Raw genomic sequence first — 23,634 nt, forward strand, 5'->3', positions numbered from 1 at the left:
CAGTGTGGAAATTGCACCTGACCCGATCCCACCACACCGAGGCAAATCACTGGGGGAGTGCAGCGGAACAGCAAGGGAATGGAGTGGCAAGGTCCCCAGGGAATGCTGAAAGTGGACTTTGGGGCCAGGGCGTGGTGCCCCAACAGACTGGACTGGAAAACACTCCTAAGGGCCAGCAAACGATCCCTGAACTAACTACAAGCTTTTCTCTTGTGAACTGTTTTGTTCAGTTCTTTGTCAGTGGTTTGTTTTTCTTGTTTTGTTGTCTGGTTGCATATTGTTGCTTTGTTTTCCTATCTTGTTTTCGTGCATGTTAGTGTCTCCACAGGTCTGTCTGAATAGGACAGGCTGGATGAACTATCTGGAGGAAAAACAACGGGACCGACAGTTCCAGGGGGACTTGGGGTGGGGGGGAAGGGGGAGTAATGAAGTGGTGTTAAGAAACACAGGGACAAGGGAAAAACATGGGACCCCAAATGGTAGAGAGGGGGGAGTGGCAGGCCTGGTGGGAAATGATCAAGGGTAAGGTTGCTTAGAGAAGAGGTATACTCTAGCCCAGGTGGCGACGAAGCATGGTAGTAGGGCAGGAGGAAAGTCAAGGGAGATGGAGGAAGGAGCTAGGGGTCAAAGGGCATTCTTGGAGGTCTAGATAAATACATGTACATGCAAATATATATAGGAGGATGGGGAAATAGATCTATGTGTCTATATTTATAGGTCAAGTATTAAGGTGGCGGAAGGACCTTGGACCTCTATTCAAACACTCCCTCAATGCATGAATACCTTCTTTTATTAAATTGGAACTCTATGATGCACACTCTCCCGACACAACTGCTGGAGCCAAAGTGGGTGAACAAGTAAATGTGGTGAAGAAAGCTGATGGTGCCCGGCTATCAAAAGAGATAGTGACTGGGGTCTTAAAGGCTTGAAGATAAACAAGCGGCCATCTAGCTCAGAAGCAACAAAGTCCACATGGAAGAACACACCAGCCTGTGTGATTGAGTGGTCCCAAAGGGATCAGTTACCAGGCATCAAAGAACAAAAAATCATATCATTGACTGCACACCTCCATGATAGGATCTCTGAAGACAAATGGGTGCATAAGCAAATGTGGTGAAGAAAGCTGATGGTGCCCGGCTATCAAAAGAGATAGTGTCTGGGGTCTTAAAGGCTTGAAGGTGAACAAGCGGCCATCTAGCTCAGAAGCAAAAAAACCCACATGGAAGAAGCACACCGGCCAGTGCGATCACGAGGTGCCAAGGGACCAGGTATAAGGCATCATGCAAAAAAAAAAAACCAACAACGATATAAGTGTGTGTATGTATGTGTATATATGTGTATATGTATATGTATATATATATGCCATATTAAATGAAGGGGGAAGTGCAGAGTGGAGACACAAGGCCCAAGTGTTGGCCAATGGAGATCCCCTCATAGAGGCGTTTAGGAGAGGAGATGGGTTAATTAGGGTGCGAGGTAGTACCGATGAAGAACACAGCTTTCCCCCAGATCCTGGATGCTTCCTCCCCCCAACTACCATGATCCGAATTCTACCTTGCAGGCCTGGATAGGACAGAGGCTGTACACTGGTACATATGAGGGCTGGAGGTACAGGGAATCCAGGGTGGATGATACCTTCAGGACCAAGGGTGTGAGGGACGATGCTGGCAGAGTGGAGGGTGAGTGGGTTGGAAAGGGGGAACTGATTACAAGGATCCACATGTGACCTCTTCCCTGGGAGAGAGACAGCAGAGAAGGGGGGTGGGGAGCGAGACTCTGGATAGGGCAAGATATGACAAAATAACGATGTATAAATTACCAAGGGCACATGAGGGAGGGGGGAAAGGGGAGGGAGGGGAAAAAAAAGAGGCCCTGATGCAAAGGGCTTAAGTGGAGATCAAATGCTTTGAGAATGATTGGGGCAGGGAATATGGATGTGCTTTATACAATTGATGTATGTATATATATGGATGGTGATAAGAGTTGTATGAGTCCCTAATAATATGTAAAAAAAGAAAAGAGGAGAAAAAAATGATTAGGGCAAAGACTGTACAGATGTGCTTTATACAATTGATGTATGTATATGTATGAACTGTGATAAGAGTTGTATGAGCCCCTAATAAATTGTTTAAAAAAAAAAAGAATGGGAAAGCTTCATCTTATGCACTTTGGGCATTGAGGTAGTTAGTTTATTGTGCCAACTTGGCTGATAAACATATGTGGGGTTAATTGAAGGGCAGAGGGATACATGGGTCCGTGAGTCTCACCTTTCTAGTTCTTGGTCCTCTTGTTTTCTGATGTTCGGACCAGGGTGCAGCTGCCTTAGCCAGTTCCCTGCTTCAGCTGGCAAAGCTCACTTCCTGCATGGCATCCCTGAGGAGAAGCTGCATGGACCAACTTCGATGCAGCCCTGGGTGCTGGAGCAGCCATGTGGAGACCCCTGCCAGTGCTGAGATGCTTACACGCTCACTGATTTGGCTTCCTCCTGCAGTCGGCATCATTGCAGGTGTTTTGTGAGATGGAGGAGGACTTTGTGGATTGGTGTCAGACATATGGGTTAATGTTGGACTCGTGTGCTTGGGCAGCACTGAGTTGGGATGTTTTCTTAATAGGCACTTACCCTTTATATAAAACTCTCTCAGACATGACTTTCTGTGGATTTGTTTCTCTAAAGTACCCAGACTCACACAGGCATGCCATCAGGAGAGATCCGTCTCTGGAGAAGGACACCATGTTAGGTAAAGTAGACAGGTAGTGAAAAAGAGGAAGGTCCTCAAAGAGATGGACCGACAAACTAGTTGCAACAATGGACTCAAGCACAGGAAACAGTGCGGGCCTGATGCAGGACGAGGCAGTGTTCCATTCTGCTGTGCATAAGGTCACTGTGGGCTGGAATAGACTGGATGTCACGCAACAACAACGCCTAGAATGCATGAGAATCAATCCTCTTTATCTCCAGTGCCCTGGATCTACATGAAGATTCTTTTTTCCCAAAGTTACATGGCGCATATAATATGCCTCAGGCTAAAATATTATTTTCCGTTACTGTGGTACGAGGATCTTTATATGGAGCTGAGGGGTCACAATTCAGAGAGAGGGCGGCCTGAGAAGAGGCTATCCTGACTGAAGAACTGCATACTATATGTTTCTGGTGCTGAACTGTAACCTGCTCCTTCCCTAACAAAGATCATAATCGTGAGTCGTGCTTCTGAGAGCTGTGTGACTGTTGCAATGAATTACTGAACCCAGCAGAGAAGTAGAGAGTGCCATAGGAGCGAAGGCCGAAGTCAGGACTGGTAAGACAAACACACAAAACAAAACCTCGAGAGACTGTCTGACCTCTGCATCAGAGGACTTGACCTTGGGCTCGAGCCGATGATGGTCCTCTGTGCCTCTTACCAAGTTAGGGGACATTCAGGGAGCCTCGCCAGATCCTTTTTGTACTTACAATTTCGGGCTCCAAAGATGCGATCATTTTTATTGTTAAGATGTATATTCTTCAGTCAATTTTTTTTTATAGAGCACACTTCCGAAAACACTTTTATGCCCATGTATCGTTTTTTGCCCCAGGGCAATGTTTTGACATAGGTAGAGCAAGTGGTATTAACTTCATATTTCAGATGAAAAATCTGAGAATGAGCACTTTTATGACTTGCACACACTAGGTAATGACAGTCAAGGATGTTAGTTTATGAAGACTTCTCCTAGACACTACATTGCTTCTTTGCCTTTTAATTCCAGCATTTAAATTCTTTGTATGTTAAAATTACTAACTGGATAAAAATATTAGGAATACAGATTCATCCATTATATTTTCATCACAAATAGTAGAAACAGAGAATGTACATTAATTTTTTTAAGTTCATATCTGAATGCATGGCAAAAGTTTATGTTGAATAGTAAGTCTTCATTTATTTGGGTTTAGGTCCAGAATTTTACAGACTATCAAATGTTAACCTGCTAAGTTATCTTTTAACATATAAACAATTATTATAAATTTCTAAAAGCTTAGAAGATGAAACACAAATAGTAAAAGCGTAACTTCAAATCTGGATAAATGTTCAAAGGATTCCATTCTAATAAGCAATATTTCTTTGCTTTCGCTAAAGAAAATTCTAATGAAGACAAAAATGCTTTCATCTTAAGTGTTGAATTAGCTAAATTTCTCCTTATGAATAGCAAGATAAATTTAATCTATCAAGTGAGCTTCGAGAACATATTCAAGGATGGCATTAACAAGCACTGTCATTTGACAATCTTCAGCAAGGAGTAAGGAAACCCAGAAGCATCAGTATAAACTCCGAATTTGGCCTCTTCCTCACATCCTAAGCTGTTCTCCACGAAACACATTCTGTACATTAAAGATGTCATTTGTTTTTGAAGTTAAAAAATAACAAAAAGACTTTAGACCCATATATAAAAGGTGCTCTTTTCATCCTTTTCTAAGACACTGACCTGTATACTCATTTAAAAATGAACACCACATCTTTATATTATTAAATCTTTGTTTAGATCTATTAGTATTCACCAAAGTACCATTTTATAAAACCCCACACTGAATAGCCAAGGCTGGAGGTGACCATCTGCAGCTTTAGAGTCTGCATTTGAATTGATGAAAAGAGCTTTGTGTTCTCATTGCCAAGTTTGATTCTTCCAGTCATTAGGCATTCCCCTCAGATCGCATCAATGAAGCCCGAACTTTCTTACACCCATGTGTTAAATTCTCTCCTCCTCATGGTTTCTTTTGCCAGCTCTACTCAAGAATGACTACTGGGTCTTAGCCACATTCTTCTCACAGCTGTGTTAAAAAAGAGCATCAGAGAGTTTTCCTGAAGCCCATATGTGTATCTGGTCAGTTCTGTGTCTGAGGGTCACCTCACATTGTGGTGTGATTACACAGAGATGCATTCTTGCTCTTGAACCCCACTCCTCCCATCCTTCTGGGAAAGTCTAGGCGCTCCACGGAAGAGCCGAGGACTTCTTGGAACACGGATGTGAAATACACACAACTCAGCTCCGAGAAAAGATTAGTTCAATTTAAGGGATAGGATGTTTCAAGATATTAGATAAGTTTTTATTATTATGTAACTTTTTAGATGGCAAATGGCCACAGAATGATACATAATATATATTTGAATGCTTTTATTATACTCTTGTATTCAGCCAAGGGAAAAGATATATTATGATAATGTTTCAAGAAGTATTACTTTTCCTAGTAAAAAGGCAACACAATTTAAATTTTAAATCTGTTACAACCATTCCAGCGTTATTTCTGAAGTTCTGCTTTTTCACTTTTAGCCAGTCTTCCTACAGAAATACTTGACAACCGCGCCCCCCCAAACTACAATAAGATCACCATCTTTAAATTAAGGACAACTAATTGGATTAGTTCCCTGTAGGCTTAAAACTGAAGAAAAAGCCTGCCTTGCTCTGCTGTTAAAGAATAGTACCATAGAAAGAAGACAAAGAAATATGCTTCAACTGGTGCTGTATTTGTGTCTAGCCTCTACACGATCTCTTGACTTTCACTGCAGATGACCAAGAAGAAACATCTAGATAGGCTTGACATCAAGAATTTCACCCTCTGACAAAACCACACTGAAATAAGTAAAGTATCTGTTCATCTACAACATGCACATTGGACACATCTAACATGCACTTTGGACAAATCTCTGACCTAGTGGGGGGAAAAAAATCAAATACAAAATTTTAGAATGAAGGTGAAATTTTCATTTATACTTCCTTCAGGTTTTCCAGTTAAATTCTGAGACTAAAATCTATAACTAGCAAAGAAGTTTTAACTACTTGTCTGTCAGGTTAATTGTGCAGGTGCACACACCTGACTTCAGAGGATTGTGAGAATTTATTTAAACACACAGACAATAAAAACGTGGTGTTGGTTTATATAAAAGTGTAGGTTAAGTATTTGCAATTATGTGTTTTAGAATAGATAAAAGGGGAAGTTTGGAGTGAGTTAGAAAGTATAATTGGTTGAGCACTATCCAAACAGAAATGATGAAATTTCTAAACATGATTTCTTCAAAAGCTTAATCTCCCATTTCCTATGATAAAATATTGTAAAGTATGCTAGCAATTAGTGTACTAATTATCTTTTATTCAGAATTTCAAATGCTTTATTAATCTTAATTTAGCTACTTGTAAATGATTCTCAGGTATGATGGATCAGTTCCTTTATCATCACAGAAGTACCCAGAATTACAGAGCCTGTCAAGTATGTGAAATAGTAGGAAGGCTTATGATTTGAGCTAAGAGCAAAACCAAGGAAAAAGTAACTCACTGGATCATATATCCACACTCAGGAATTTACCGTATGTATATAAATATGGTAAAATCACACTGGGATAGCTATGAAGTGAAGAACTCCTGGTGCATTTAAAAATAAGGAAACAAACAAATAATACATAAGCAAACAAAAAACCACTGTCAAGATCTAAAAAAAAGGTGCATCATCGTAAGTCAATGCTATAATTTCTCTAAAATGATAGGAATGCTGCCTCTGTCTGTAATCCATGGAGTCATTGAGATTAATGAGGAACAACAATACCCCCCCTCAAAATGCAAATTATCTAGTCTTAAATAGGAACAGAGATCTCTCTAGTATTTTTCTTTTTTGTTCATTTCCTTTCTTTGCTCAACTTATGGCAATTAAAATATGTTTCACCGATCCTAGGATGCAAAACTTGTAAACTAATCGAGATCATGGTCACCTATGAGGAGGCAGCTTCTAAAATAAAGACATAAAGTAACTGCAAGACGTTTTGTTGTGATTTAACTTTTAAATTTCTACTTTCACACTCTTTATGGTGAACTCCATAAAGATAGTGGATCATTCCAAATACAGGGATACACATGGTTGACAACTAAAAAGGAGGTGGGAAAGGAAAAATAATAATAAAAAAGAAATGGGTCGCGGGGGAATAAAGCACTAACCCACCCAAGGGGAGGGTATTGTTTATATACCAGATGGACCAGACTTCAACCCAGTGCTCTGAGATGTGAATGCAACATGCCGGTGTGGAGTAGGGAACCAGTGCAAAGGTCGAGGTGCCAACCCCAATCCCAGCTACCATGTGGACACCTGCCCCTCCCCCCAGAGAATTTATTTCAAAGGACGGCAATGAACCTTCAGCTCTGGGAAAGGGACATATCTGACCAGAGCACACGGGAGCAGATGGAGGGGGAGGAGGAGAAAGTGGAGCACATCCTGGCCCACCAGGCCTTGAGGACGATGTTCCCAATTAGAGCAGCCAGTCCATAGAGAGGACCACATGGCTGGCCCGACTATGAGACATGATGTTCCTCACTGACCCTTAGCCCTATAAGCGACAATACAGGAGACCCAGTGTGGTAACTGCACCCGATCTGATCCCTCCACACCGAGGCAAAACATTAAGGGGGTGAAACAGAACAGCAAGGGATGGAGCGGCGAGGTCCCCAGGGAATGCTGACGGTGGACTCTGGGGCCAGGGCATGGTGCCCCAACAGACTGGACTGGAAAACACTCCTAAAGGCCAACAAACAGTCCTTGAACTAACTACAAGCTTTTCTTTCTTGCTGTGTGTTTTTTGTGTGTATGTCATTGGTTTGTTGTTGTTTTGTTGTATAGTGTTGCTTGGTTTTGCTCTGTCTTGTTTTTGTGGATGTTATTATCTCCACAGGTCTGTCTACATAAGATAGACTTGATGAAAAATCTGGAGGAGAAAACAACGGGACTGACAGTTCTTGGGGGACATGGGAGAGGGGGAGGTCAGGGGAAAGGTAGTGGTGTTAACAAACTCAGGGACAAGGGAACAACAAGTGATGATCCAAATCAGTGGTCAGGAGGGTGTGGGAGGCCTGGTAGGGCGTGATCAAGGGTAATGTAACCAAGAGGAATTACTGAAACCCAGGTGGGGACTGAGCATGATAGTGGGACCAGAGGAAAGTAAAAGGAACTAGAGGAAAGAACTGGGAGGCAAAGGGCATTTATAGAGGTCTAGATAAAGACAAATATATGTATATAAGGATGGGGAAATAGATGTGCATATATTTATAGGTTTAGTATTAAGGTAGCAGAAGGACATCGTGCTGCCACTGAAGTACTCCCTCCATGCACAAATACTTTCTTCTATGAAATTGGCATTCTATGATGCTCACCTTCCCAACACAACCGCTGAAGACAAAGCGGGTGAACAAGCAAATGTGGTGAAAAAAGCTGATGGTGCCCAGCTATCAAAAGACATAACGTCTAGAGTCTTAAAGGCTTGAAGGTAAACAAGTGGCCATCTAGCTCAGAAGCAACAAAGTCCACATGGAAGAAGCACACCAGCCTGTGTGATCACAAGGTGCCTAAGGGATCAGTTATCAGGCATCATCAGAACAAAAAAATCTCACCATAGTGAATGAGGGAGGGAGTGCGGAAGTAGAGACCCAAAGCCCATTTGTAGGCCACTGAACATCCCCTTACAGAAGGTTCTCCGGGAGGAGATGAGCCAGTCAGGGTGCGATGTTGCAAGGATGAAAAATACAACTTTCCTCTAGTTCCTAAATGCTTCCTCCCCCTCCCCACCTATCATATCCTAATCTGACCTTGCAAGTCTGGCTAGATCTGGCTAGATCAGAGGATGCACACTGGTACAGATAGGACCTGGAAACATAGGAAATCCGGGGGGGGGGGGGTGAATTGGAAAGGGGGAACCGATTTCAACGATCTACATGTGACCTCCTCCCTGGGGGACGGACAACAGAAAAGTGGGTGAAGGGAGACGTTGGACAGGGCAAGATGTGACAAAATAATAATTTATAAATTATCTAGGGTTCGTGAGGGGGAAGTGGGGAGGGAGGGGAAAAATGAGGACCTGATGCCAGGGGCTTAGGTGGAGAGCAAATGTTTTGAGAATGATGAATGTACAAATGTGCTTTATATAACTGATATATGTATGGATTGTGATAAGAAACTAGGATACTGGACAGGGAAACAGAGAACACAATAAAAGAGACTGTTGACATACTGTGAGAAATGCAACTGATGTCATTAAGTGATGTGTACAGAGACTAAATAATGTATTCGAGAGACTTTAAAAAAAGAGTTGCATGAGCCCTTAATAAAGCGATTTTAAAAAGTTCATGTTATGAATAAAAATTTTTTATAAGAGTTGTAAGAACCCCCAATAAAATGATTACAATTTTTTTTTTAAAATGAGGGAAAAAAAGAGAGTGGATCATTATCAAGGAAAATACAGGCTTTTACGTTTGGAGAGTCTCTTTGTGTCATTTGCTTGGATCCTTCTGCTCCACTGGAAGTTCTCATATTCTAGGTTAGGCTTCAATCTTGATAATCCTACATTAATCCTTTCCTGGAAGCAAGGAGGAAGCTAGACAATTGGAGCTATGTTTCTTCTTAAGTCAAAGGGAGATATTCACTAAAGGTCAAGTTATTTACTCAAATTCTTAGCTTTGAGTGGTGGTTGTTAGTCAATGTTCATTACATTTTAAAATTAATCAAATGTGTGTCCCAGTGGCTTTGCCATTACAGTGTTACCGTCCATCTCCCTCTAACACTGTCTCTATTCAGACGATTTCCTTAATCCTGAACCTTGTCTCAACCCTGATGTTCTTCCATATCCATGAACTCAGTCATTGGGTCTTGTGTGATTCTTGTCATAATTGCCCCCCCCACCCTATTGTGGGGAATATACATAACATTTATCATTTAAAAATATAAAGCTCAGCGGCATTAAGCAATTCAAACCTTGTGTAAGTATTCAGATGCCTAATAAAAGAAGGTCTAAAGAAACTCAAACAGCCAGGAGAGTAAAATGGTTGTTAACTGAATGGTCAGTGACTCAAATTCACCAAGCAGAAGACATAATGGGCTGCTCCCATATAGATTTCTGCCTAGGAAACCCTTGAGACTGGTCTACTTTGTCCTATAGTGAGTGTCTCTGTGGGTGAGAACTGACTAGGTGACATACAACAATAAAGTAGCAATAACAAAACCTCTTTATATACTCAGTGGATAAGAAAACAATTCGGTAAACAAAGATAATGGCCTTGAAATTGTCTACAAAATACACACTTGTTGCAGTATCAAATGACTTGTATTGTGTATGTCAATGTGTTAGTTAGGTAATTTTAAGAACATAGTTTATGATTAAAAAATTCACAACATTAAATTTTTAAAAAGCATATGATGCATCCAAGAACAGAAATTAAGCATGCTAGATGCTGCCTTTCTTACAATGCTTGCTTAGGCATCATCTGAGTCTGTTTTCTGAATCCAAATGACTAGGTTCTACCTAGCTGATCCAGATTTAGAAGGTGACACAACAGATGAGTGGTGAGGGCATTTGCAGATAAACTCACTAATAAACTAATGTTTGGACTCTTTGTTTAATGAGGAATATAACTTATTTCACTGGCCTTCTAAATAACAGACACAGAAGGGTAATTTCTAAAAACAAGTTTTTAAGTTTTCCCATTATTAATAGTACTAATAATCCTATGCCAGCTACAAACATTGTATTAAAAACTGATTTAAGCCTCATGCCTGAATTGAGGTACTAAGAAACTTATTCTTTAATCTAGACAATAAGTATTTACAAACCGTTCAAACATGTCTAATGTTGCTTTGTAACTTGTGGTACTGCCAAAATATTAATTTAAAAAGTCACAAGTAAAGCTGGAACAAAGCAGAATACTCATAATGAAAACCATGAAATTTAAAATGTCACTGTTTTCAAAAAATATATTAAGCTTAAGAAGACTTTAGTACAATTTTTTATCCATTCGGCTTAAAAGAAGATTTTGGAGCTACAAATTTTGAAACTACAAAATTTGAGTGGAAACCCTTGATGAGAATAGTATGCATGTGAAAGAAGGACAACAGCAGGTTTTCTTTTTCAATCACGAGCCTGTGGAAATGCTCTGTTCCCCTTCCCAGCACCAGAGTCATCTGCTCCATCGTCTAGTTCAGCCTTCAAACAGATTAAGCAGCTGAGTTTGTGGAGAGTGTGTTTGTTTTGCGCTCAGAACCCTTGTGTGACACGATGGTGACTCTTCGGACACCTCAAAGAGACCTGCAGACAGTGCTTACTCATCCAGCCGAAAGCAGGCTGAGAATTCCCAACCCCTTTGTAACCGCAGCTTCTTCATGGAAATCAGTATTGGGTCAAGAGACAGTAAACACTTTGTTAGACATTAGTTTTTTTCTCTTTTTATGTCCGTACCACTCAGAAAATACAAGATCCTGTTTATTTCAAAGGGCTATTTACGGCTTTAAAATCAACTAAAAGGACTGATATTAATCATAAATTAGCAAAACATATATAAAATTCACAGAATAGATTTCTCCCCCTGAAAGGTATGGAAAGAAAATTCTAAACAGTTGATACACATTTTCTTAAACGTATGTTTACAGGTTAATAATTTCTTCCCCTAAATCTCTTGATCTGGTGTGCTCACTGCATAACCCCAGTATGCGAAGAGATCTGAATCATAGTAACGTAATTCTAACCCACAGTGAACCCACGTGGTGACTTTCTTCAATTTAAAAATCAGTTTTGTGGAATAAAAATGGAACCTATGAGGAAAGAGCAATAATATTATCAAAATCATTTAGCAGGAAGCAAAGGCTAGGGGTTAAATAATAATTTATCAATTAGAATTTCATATGAACTCTTAATTGGTGAAGGATGACGTACAGCTCTTTGCAGACCAATGAGTTACCAAACTGTGGCACCAAGCCTACTCATTATAAGTAAAGTATATTAATTAGTAAAGATTCATAGGTAGTGGTTAATTTTTTTCCTAATAAAAGTTTTAATCTAGTGTATCCAGTTATCTGTAATAGGTTCAGTGTGGTACTGATTTGAGATAGAGCAATTGTCTTAAAAGATCTTTGAAATAGCTTCTAACCTTACAGGTCTGACTCTAACTACGTTTAATTTATGCAACTATGTGTAGCTGAATCATAATAAATATAACAAAGTGTATTTTAAAATCCTATGGAAAACCAATCCAGGTGACAAGAAGCACGTCAGTAGATGGAAAGTATTATAGCTCGAGTTATGTTCCTAGAAATGTGATGCTAAAGTCCTAACTCCAATCCTTAGCAATAAGACCCTGTTCTGAAACAGTGTTTTCCTTTTGTTGTGTTACTGAGGCAACACCGGAGTAGGGTGGATCCTAAGTAACCCTTTCATAGCATTGACTTAGAGACTTGAGTTGGATTGGCCTGAGATGCCTTCTAGATATAAAGCTTTCTTGTACACAGAAGAGCACTGGTGGCTAGGGATTGTGTGTTCAGATCCAAAAGGTCAGTGGTTCGAAACCACCAGCTGCATCACAACAGAAAGACAGGGCTTTCTACTCCCATGAACAGATACAGTCTCAAAAGTTCACAGGGGCAGTTCTACTCTGTTCTAAAGGGTCACTAGGAGTCAGCATTGACTCGCTGTTAGTGAATTTGTTTGTTGGTTGGTTTGTATGTTTTTTTAATACCTAGATGAGTTTCTCTAGGCAACCCAACCACACACAACATGTAATGTTTACATAACTCAAAAGTTTTAATGATTGTACCATTGCCATTGAATTAATTTTGACTCATAGTGACTCTTTATTGGTTGCTGAGGCTGTAAATCTTCATGGGAGCAAATAGGCTTATCTGTCCTCCATGGAGCGGTTAATGGTTTTGAACAACTAGCCTTGGGGTTAGAAATCTAATAGTTACCAGACAGTGCCACCAGAGCTCCTGAGAATGGTAGTAAGGATTAAGATATATAATTACGAAACTATTTTCAAATGCTCCTGGACTACAGATGGGTTTGACATTGGGCTATTAATTAAAATGTAATTTTAGGGATGTTGGTTTAAAAAATTGGGGATGATTAATTTTCAAATAAGAAATACAGGAAATTAAGAAATTTTGAAGCCATATTGACTTCATATAATATTTATTTACTCCATACAGTAAAAGTCCAAAAAAGAAAGCATTGAGGCAAAACGTAGCCTTTGGAAAGTCGAGGTGATAAAGGCATGTAAATGGAGTTCTTGTTGCACACTGGGTTCAGCATCAGACTTCTGACTGGAAGGCCAGCAGTTCAAACCCGCCAACTGCTCCAGGGGAGGAGATGGGGCAGTCTGCTCCCTAAAGATTTATAGTTTCAGAATCCCTAGAGCACTTCTATTTTGTCCCATTGGGTCGGCTTCCCCTTTGACATCTTCTTGAATAACTGATCTATATTCACCATTGTCAACTACTCAATTTACATTTATTCCTCCGAACTAAAGATACGATGGCTCACTCTTATAGCTTAACATTTTTCTTCTTAAAATTACCTGTAATTCCAAAACTATTAAATTCAATGGGTCCTTTTAACTATGATTTCATTACATTTAACGTGATATTTGAATTACGTAATCTTGCTAACAAAATAGAAAGAAAGGCTCAGTTAAAATGACAAGTTCTAATATACTAAAGCTGGCACGGACAATTCTACTACAAAGTTCAAATGAACAAATGTCATCTCTGTCTGGTAAATTACTTGTTAACATTCTCCTAGTGGTCATAAGGTTGACAGATAATGCAATTTTAGTTGAATTGGAAAAAAGATGCCCATATCACTCACAATAAGCAGATCTACTACATACACTTCAGGGAAAAGTCTGGTACAACCACCACCTACACAAAAACCCTCCCATGCTGGATTCAGAACACCTGGGATACCGGATCGCAGGTCACAGACTTGCACTCTGAGCTAGAGCACCAGGAAGCAGAATGCTTATAGGTGATAATCCCCTGACTTTTTCTTTAATTCATAAAAAGTATTATTTTTAATCATTTTATTGGGGGCCCATACATCTCATATCACAATCCATCCATATATCAATTGTGTAAAGCACATTTGTACATTCATTGCCCTCATCATCCTCAAAATATTTGCCCTCCACTTAAGCCCCTGGCATCAGCTCCTCATTTTCTCCCTCCCTCCTCGCTCCCCCTACTTCATGAACCCTTGATAATTTATAAATTATTATTTTGTCATATCTTACCCTGTCCCATGTCTCCCTTCACCCTCTTTTACCCCCCAGGGAGGAGGTTATATGTAGACCCTTGTAATCAGTTCCCCTTTTCTACCCCACCCTCCCTCCACCCTCCTGGTATCACCACTCACACCACTGGTCCTGAAGGGATCATCTGTCCTGGATTCCCTATGTTTCCAGTTGCTATCTGTACCTATGTACATCCTCTGGTCTAGCCAGATTTGTAAGGTAGAATTGGAATCATGATAGTGGGGGAGTAGGAAGCATTTAGGACCTAGAAAAAAGTTGTGTTTCATGGTTGCGATACTGCACCCTGACTGGCTCGTCTCCTCCCTTCAACTCTTCCATAGGGGATGTCCAGTTGCCTCCAGAGGGGCTGTGGATCCCCACTCCGCTCTCCCACTCATTCACTAATGATATTATTTTTTTGTTCTGATGATGCCTGATGCCTGATCTCTTCAATACCTCGTGATTGCAAAGGATGGTGCACTTCTTCCATATGGGATTTGTTTCTTCTGAGCTAAATAGCTGCTTGTTTACCTTCAAGCCTTTAGGACCCCAGATGCTATATCTTTTGATAGCAGGGCACCATCAGCTTTCTTCACCCTCCACTGACTTTTTCCTTTGCGAATAACTTTGCCTATTAAGGTATGAGGACAAAATGATTGCTAACTGGTCTGATCTTCAAGAAATGATGATCAGTTATTCAGTCAAATGGCCTGCTCTACAAACTAATGACCCCTAAGAAAATAACTTTTGATTCCAAGAATGATTATGATATGTAATGAAATGGACAGGAAGTTCATTTGGTCCAAGCTACTTTTGTCTTCAGCACAGATAAGAAATGATATACTTCTTGGCTGTGGAAAGAGTGTCTTTTGCTTTCTTTTATTTTCTGATGTTGAAATAATGCAAAATCCTGTACTCACGTCTGAACTTTGTCAGAGGCCCTTCGCGTGGCCTCCGCGGCCTGCTGCAGCTGCACCTCCAGGGTTGCTTGTTGGGCTGCAGCCTGCTGCAGCTGAGCAGCCAATGCTTCATTTTGTTGCTGAGTGATAGACGCAATGTGCTCTCGGTTTCTCAAAGCTTCTTCATATGTACCGAGAGCATGCTTAAACTGATCCTTCAGATTTTCTTCTTGGGATAAAGATTTGTGTAAGCTGTGAAAATGCAAGCAAACAAATTTAAACAAAATATGGAAGCTGACCCAGCAATGATATCATCTCAATTGTTCTGAAAATGAATTAAATAACCTACTTTTAAATGATTAAATGGCTAAATAAAATAATTTAATCATAAAATTATCATTGATAATGATCCTTATTTTTAAAAATCCGTTTTTGATGAAAGTTTACACAGCTGACAACATTCTCATTTATAAATTTCGATACAGCTCGCTCAGTGATCTTAGTTAAGTTTTTTCACCAAGTGCCAGCACACTCATGATTTCCAGATTTCCATCCTTGTTCTGTCACCATGAAGCTAGCTTCTCTGCCCTTGCTCACCTTCTCATATTTGACCCAGGTTAACGTCTACTGTTTGGTTTCTTTAGGATGATTACTTATTAAAGGACCACAGTACCTGCAGGGAGGGCAAAACTCACCACCAATTAGATGCTGCCTCATACTGACCCTACAGGGTAAGATAAAACTGCCCGTGGGTTTCTGAAATTTAAACTATTTTTATGGGAGCAGAAAGCTTCATCGTTTTCCCATGGAGCCACTGGTAGTTTTGAACTGCTAACCCTGTGGTTACCAGCCCAATGTTCAACCACTACACCACCAGAGTGCCTCCTGGCAGGTGATAGTATTTATTTTAAGTCATGTGGATGAACAGACCTTTTGAAGTAATGAGTTCCAAGTTTAAAGGATATTCTAGGGAGTTAAGCTTGCAGATTCCTCTGGTCCCTATTGGTCCAGTAAGTCTGGCCTTTGTTGTTGTTGTTGTTCTTCTTCTTCTTCTTTGTCTTCTTCCTCCTCCTCCTCCTCCTCCTTCTCTTTCTTCTTCTTTAAGCGAGCTTTTCTCTGTACGTGCCCACCCCACCTGCACTCCTATTCTACATGGAACCTTCTGTTACGGTCTTCGCAGGAATGTTTGGTCGTGGTTGTTGGCAACCATCTGGTTTTGGTTTTAAGATAGGTAAGGCCAGGGTTTGTATAGATTGTCTTCTAGGCTAGTTTCTTCCTCAAGTCTTTGGTTCTCTTCTTTTCCTTTTTCTCTGGATATTAGACACCCAACCTTGTATCTTAGATGGCTGCTTTCAAGCTTTCAAGACCCCAGAAAGTTACTCACCCAACTGGTATATAAGAAATTATCTCTATGAACCATATTGCACCAACTGATCAAGGTGATCCACAAATTCTAAACCGTCAAGTGCTATAAACCAATTTCCATGAGATATTTGGATATGTCTAGAGCGTATCAATGATTGTGTCCCCATTGTGGTTTATTCTATATATGAATACAAGGTTTTCCTATTATCAAAAAGCAGAGCATAGCTACAAAATCTTTCAAAAGCCAAAATAACATAAAATACTATTAATTTATATCAGAAAAAGTTACGAACATTTTCATACCATGAAAATAAGCTACTAAATCTTGCCAAATAACACATAAAAGTAAAACACTACTACATAGTGCTCACAGGCACCATTCAGCACTATGGAGAGCTTGAAGCTAGATGCTGAGGGTAATTCTGAGGGAAGAAGCTTGGTGACAACACTCTTGCAGCTGTGATTGTGTGTTGTCTCTTCAATAGCCTCCAGCAAAACAAATGCTGGATGCCAGTTTCACTTTTCGCCTTTTGTCACACAATATTTCTCTAGTTCTTTATACTCCCCACCCCCCACCCCCGACACACTCCACTATCATGACCCCAGTTCTATCTTTCCAATCTGGCTAGACCAGAGCATGTACACTGGTACAGATAACAGCTCTCAACACACAGAAACCAGGACAGATTAACTCCTCAGAATCAATAATGAGAGTAGTGATACCCTAGGTTAGAGGGAAGTGGGGGCTAGGGGGCAAAAGGGGGAGAAAGGGGGAATTTACTACAATGATGGACATACAACCTCTCCAGGGGGATGAACAACAGAAATGTGGGTGAAGGGAGACAGTGGACAGTGTAAAATATGAAAATAAAAATATAGAGGGAGGGGATGGGAGGACTGGTAGGGAGTAACCAAGGCCAAGGTAACTGAGAGGAATTACTGAAACCAGAATGAAGGCTGAACATGGTAGTGAGACAGGAGGAAAGCGTAAGGAAATAGAGGAAAGGAGTAGGAGGGAAAGGTCATACATAGAAACCTAAATACAGACATGTACATATGTAAATATATTTATGATTATGGGGGAAATAGACCTATGTGCATATATTTATAGGTTCAATAGTAGGGTAGCAGGTGGACATTGGGCTTCCTCGCACACACTCCCTCAATACAATAGCATCTTGCTCAGCTAAACGGTCATTTCATGATACCCACCTTCCCAACATTATTGCTGAAGACATACTTGTGCATAAGGAAATGTGGTGAAGAAAGCTGATGGTGCCCGGCTATCAAAAAGATATAGCGTCTGGGGTCTTAAAGGCTTGGAGGCAAACAAGCGGCCATCTAGCTCAGAAGCAATAAAGCCCACAGAGAAGAAGCACAGAAGCCTAAGTGAACACGAGGTATTGAAGGGATCAGGTAGCAGACACCAAAGAACAAAAACCATCATTGTGTGATCGCCTTCCCCACATAAATGCTGAAGACGAATGTGTGCATAAGTGTGGTGAAGAAGGCTGATGGTGCCCGGCTCTTGAGAGATATAGCGTCTGGGGACTTAAAGACTTCAAAGTAAACAAGCGGCCATCTAGCCCAGAAGCAACAAAGCCCACATGGAAGCAGCACACCAACATGTGTGATTGTGAAGGGCCGAGGGGACCAGGTTTCAAACAACAAAGTTGGGGAAAAATCATATCGTAAATTAGTGGGGTACGTGATGGGGACCCATTGCCCATCTGTGGACAACTGGACATCCCTTGCAGAGGAGGAGTGGGGAGGAGACGAGTCACTCAGGGGTCAGTGTAGCAACAATGAAACTCAAAACCTTCCTCTAGTTCTTGAACGCTTCCTCCCCCTGCCAATTATCATGATCCCAATTTTGCCTTGCAAACCTGGTCAGACCAGAGGATGCATAGCGGTGCAGTAGGGATCTGGAAACACAGGGAATCTAGGGCAGATGAACCCCTCAGGACCAGCAGGGAGAGTGGTGACATTGGGAGGGAAGAGGGTGTAGTAAGGGGGAACCGATCTGGGGATCTACATGTAACCTCCTCTCTGGGGGATGGGCAACAGGAAAGTGGGTGAGGGGAGATGCTGGGCAGTGTAAGATAGGATAGAGTAATAATTTATAAGTTATTAAGGGTTTTTAAGGGAGGAGGAGTGGGGAGGAAGGGGGATGGAAAAAAGGAAAATGAGCTGATTCCAGGAACCCAAGTGGAAGGCGAATTTTGAGAATGATGATGGCAACGAATGTATAAGGGTGCTTTACTCAATTGATGTATGTATGGATTGTGATAAGAGTTGTAAGAGCCCCAATAAAATGATTTATTAAAAAAAAGAATAAAAATTGGCATAGGACACCAATGGACAATTGACCAGAGATGAAATCCAAATAGCCAAAATTATAATCATATGAAGAAATGCTAAAAAAATAAAATAAAAATATAAATTAACAAGGCTTCAGAAGGGTGGGTGGGGTGGGAAGAGAAGCTGATATCAAGGGCTCAGGTAGAAAGAAAATGTTTTGGAACTGATGATGGCAACATATGTACAAATGTGCTTGACACAATGGATGTATCGATTGTTATAAGAGATGTAAAAGCCCCAAATAAAACGAGTTATAAAAATTAACAGAAAAAATGGACACAAAGGGAAAAATATCTTCCTTAGATTCTTTCAGTTAGTGAAAACAGGTACCAATAGGTCTTTTACTAACAGGGACCAATAGGTCTTTTACTAACACAAAAGTGAAATGGTATAATGGGAACTTTGGAAAAGAGGTGTTGTCTGCATGTCCTAAAGCTAACTGCCATTGAGATGATACCAACTCATAGAGACCCTATAGGACAGGGCAGAATTGCTTCTGTGAGTTTCCAAGACTATAACTCTTTCCTAGAGGAGAAAGCCTGCTCCTCCTGTGGAGAGGCTGGTGGTTCCGATCTTGCAGTTTTCAGCCGAATATGTAAACACTATGCCACAGAAGCTCCTCTAGAGCACACAGAAACCTATGGAAGCATATACCTTTGGATACACCTAGACATGCACATTTGTATATCAATATGGATTAACACAGTGGCTACAACAATGGTTGGTCTCAACATAAGAACAATAGTGAGGACGGTGCAGGACCGGGGTGTGTTTCGTTCTGTTGTGCATAGGGCCACTATGAATTGAAACTGATTCCGTGGCCCCTACCAACATAAATATATGCGGGGAGGGGGGCGCTTCAAAAAGCCTATGGAAACACAGTGAATTAAAAGATCATGGATGACTTTGCGTATAAGATACTTGCCCTCATGAAGGGTTCACTGAAGATACCGGTGCAAACAGCAGAGTAGGGTGAAGTCATTAGCTGGTGCTTGGCTATCAGAATAATAGCATTGGGGATCGTATGGTTTGTCTTTTTGGTCTTTTTATTGTAACTTATATGACCTTTTTTTAAAAAATCATTTTATTAGGGGCTCATACAACTCTTATCACAATCCATATATGCAACAATTGTGTAAAGCACATCTGTACATTCATTGCCCTCATCATTCTCAACACATTTGCTCTCCACTTAAGCCCCTGGCATCAGGTCATTTTTTCCCCTCCCTCTCTGCTTCCCCCCTCCCTCATGAGCCCTTGATAATTTATAATTTTGTCAAATCTTGCCCTGTCTGACGTCTCCCTTCACCCACTTTTCTGTTGTCTGTCCTGAAGGGAGGAGGTCACATGTAGATCCTTGTAATCGGTTCCCTCTTTCCAACCCACTCTCCCTCTACTCTCTCAGTATCGCCCCTCAGACCACTGGTCCTGAAGGGTTCCTCCACCCTGGATTCCCTGTGTTCCAGTTCCTCTCTGTAAGGTTTGTCTTAAAACAAGCAGCCATCCATCTAAGTGAGGTGTCAGCTAAGTCCTCATGGAAGAAACACATCAGCCAGTGTTATACAAGGATTGTAAATAAAATCAAAGACCACAGCAGAGACCTGAATTAACCCTTACATTCTGTGCACCTAGTTTGCAAAAAGTGAAAGTGAAAACCTAAAATCCATCTGCAGGGTCTGCACAGCCTCTGGCGAATCTCCTCTGCTCATTGACTATGCATGTGAGTAGCCACGCCACCAGACGGCGTGCACTGAAAAGTGGACAGATGACGCTATGCCTAGGTTAAAATTTAACCCCGAAACATTTGTTTTCCCTTTCGACCCAGTTTACATTTGTTTAGTTGTATTGCTTTCTTCTTTCCTTTGGATTGAGTTTTTTCTGTTTCATTTAGTTAATGTCGAGTTTTGTTCTTCTTTCTGCATGCTTTTCTTGATATGAAATCCAGGATAGATGAATCTATGGGGGCAGTAACTGGATTAATACTTTCTTGGGATTATTTCAGGGGAGGTTGGGAGCTGATAATAATAAGTACAAGAGAAGAAAATGTTCCAAAATAGATTGTGGTGATGATTCCACAACTCTCCTATCTATGTTCAACTATTGAATTCTATGAAATGTGAATTATGTGTCAATAAAACTATTAAAATTAACTTTTAAAAGTTTAAATTTTAAAAGATAATGGATTTTTCCCATGCATCTTTGAAGTTCCTTTGTATATGTGCGTATTCAAACATACATATCTACTTAACCACATACACCCATATAATTGAAAATTGTCCCACTTATCTCCTTCTACATAAAAGGTATCCAGACAAGTGAATAGGATTACTGAAAAATAAAAAAGAAGCTACTAGATATTAATGAACCCAACAATAGTCACAACATTACATTGTCAGGGAACGCCCAGGGGTTCAGGCCCGATTCAGCAGAGGACGTGGAACAACTGGTATCATTGCTGATGTCAGGTGGATCTTGTTTCAAAGCAGAGAATATACAAAGCTATTTCCTTGTGTTTCATTGAGGATGGAAAGGCGTTCGACTGTGTGGACCATAATAAACTGTGGATAACCTTGTTAAGAACGGGAATGTCAAAACGCTGCATTGTGCTCACAAGGAAGTTGTACATGGAACAGAACAAGGGAATACTGCAAGGTTTCAGATCAGGAAAGGTGGCATTCGGGTCCTATCCTCTCGCCACACTTTTTCAGTCTATGTGCTGAGAAACTCTTGAGAGAACCTGGGTTATATAAAGAAGAGTGTGACATCAGGATTGGAGGAATGTGTATCAACAACCTGTGGTGCCCAGGTTACACAGCCTTGCTTTCTGAAGTTGAGGAGGACTCAAAGCCCTTGCTGATGAAGATAAGATTGCAGCCTTCACTATGGGTTACAGGTCAATGTAAGGAAAACCCAAATCCTCACAATTGGACCAATAGGAAAGATCATGACGGCGCCACAATCAATACTCACAGCCTGTGCCCGTCCTGCACTGCTGTCACTGCATGTGTTCCGTGAGTCTGCAGAGGACTTTATAGACTGGTAATGGACATAAGGGCTAATATCAGACTATGGACTTGATCTGGACTGGCTGGGATGTTTTCCCAATGTTCAATTGCTCTTGTATCTAAATCTTGTTCTTTTACGCATGTGTGTGTGTCCATGGATTTGTTTCTCTGGTCCACCCAGACGCCCACAATGTGAGAGGCCAAAGAAAAGGCAGCGTCCAGGGTGCCTTTCACCTTTCTGGCTTCCGGTGCCTCAATCAAGCAGGGGGCATGATAAGTAACTCTGGGAGAGAAGAATATAACATTGTGGAAGTGACTGATGTGACTGCAAAGGGAAGGATTATAAGCTGAAAAGAGCTGAGGTGACAACCCTTGGAAACATCTACCTCAAAGGTGAATTTATGGGGCAGGAAAGCCAAATGAAGTCTTACACAAGAGACTCAGAAGAACCGCTGGAATCCTGCCAAGGCCAGAGCATTCTTATCCAGGCCAAGGGAAGGAGAGTTTCTCGAAGAAAGTTGTGGCAGAGGTTTGGTAATTTGTGAGAACTTTTACCAAGCACTCCAATAAATGCAGACTAAAATTCATAAGAGAGAGAGAGGGAGAGAGAGAGAGAGAGAGAGAGAGAGAGAGAGAGAGAGAGAGAGAGAGAGAGAGAGAGAGAGAGAACGTGAAATACATTAAGTAAATCTGCTGCACAAGACCTCTTTTGAGTACTGCAGAGCAAGGCTGTTACTTTGAGGATTGAGGTGCACCTGACCCGAGCCATGGGATTCTCCATTGCATCACATGCATGTGGCAGTTGGACATTAAATATGGAAGACCGAGGACGAATGGCTGCATTGGAATTGTGGTGCTGGAGAAGAAGACTGAAAGAGCCAGGGACTGCTAAAAGGACAAACTAATCTGGTTAGGCCAGAGTGCTCCTGAGAGGCAAGGATGGCAAGACATCGTCTCATATACTTTGGACATATTTTCAGGAGAGACCAGTCCCTGGAGAAGGACGTCATGTTAGGTAAAGTGGAGGGGTGACACAAAAGAGGAAGGCCTTGAGTGCGCTCGGGGACAGGGACAATTTTGAGGATGGGACTGTGGCATGTTTCATTCTACAGTGTGTAGAGTCACTCTGGGTTGGAACCAATTCAATGGCACAAAACAACAACAACAACCCCATCTGTTAATTAAGCTTTATCAATGTAGACAGTATGTTCAGTTTTCTTTAGAAGGAATAGTAGATAGTTCGAAAATAAAAATTAAACGATGAAGCAGACTAAAGTGACTGGGGAAAGTGAGAAGTTAGAGACTGGTCCTCATACTTGAAGTTCCAGGGCCTATTCTGTAAGCATTTAATGAGGATGAACGAAGTTTGTGCAAACACCAATAAGCCTTATACATAGCATTTTCTTGTCACAATTGAAACAGGACGAAGCCAAAGTCACTGGTAAAGCTATGCCGAAATAACATACATTCTGATATATTTTCTTTCTGTTAATGACTCTTATGTCTAATATAGCTATTTACTAAGTCATACAGAATAAATAGCATACAAATTAAGACTAAATGAAGACAAATAGAATCCTAAACTGCTAAAGGTCAACTCTGATATGTGATCACACCGACCACCTGAGGTCATCTCCACACGGCACCTAGCACCTTGCTCAATTAAATAAAGACATTGTGAAAGTATAAATATTTAATGAGAGAAATTTCAAACCTACACAGGAGATGGTTTTGAGTTTATTAAATAAAATCATTTCAGTATATGCCTACCAAGGAAATATAGATTGGAGACTTGAAAATAGTCTAATTGTATAATAAAGATGGATAAAATGATTAAGAAAATAATATAATTAATTCTTAAAGCTACAGAGAGCTTGTCAGAGAATCTACCACTAGCCGAATATATACTCTAGTACTTTATTTAATGCTGTTTAAATTCATTACAAATTTCT

The 23,634-nt window shown here is 40.8% G+C and overlaps 1 protein-coding gene across 3 annotated transcripts in view; it reads right to left on the reverse strand.

The window, feature by feature from the left end:
* The window catches only part of MIPOL1 (mirror-image polydactyly 1), a 365,306-nt gene that overhangs the window by 44,149 nt on the left and 297,523 nt on the right, over positions 1–23,634 (reverse strand). For all 3 annotated transcript variants that reach the window (XM_075531536.1, XM_075531534.1, XM_075531535.1), the window contains one exon: positions 14,973–15,203. In XM_075531536.1, coding sequence (XP_075387651.1) covers positions 14,973–15,203 — 231 coding nt within the window. The remainder of the gene's footprint in view (positions 1–14,972; positions 15,204–23,634) is intronic.

The sequence above is a fragment of the Tenrec ecaudatus genome, chromosome 14, assembly GCF_050624435.1.
Source record: "Tenrec ecaudatus isolate mTenEca1 chromosome 14, mTenEca1.hap1, whole genome shotgun sequence".
NCBI lineage: Eukaryota > Metazoa > Chordata > Mammalia > Afrosoricida > Tenrecidae > Tenrec > Tenrec ecaudatus.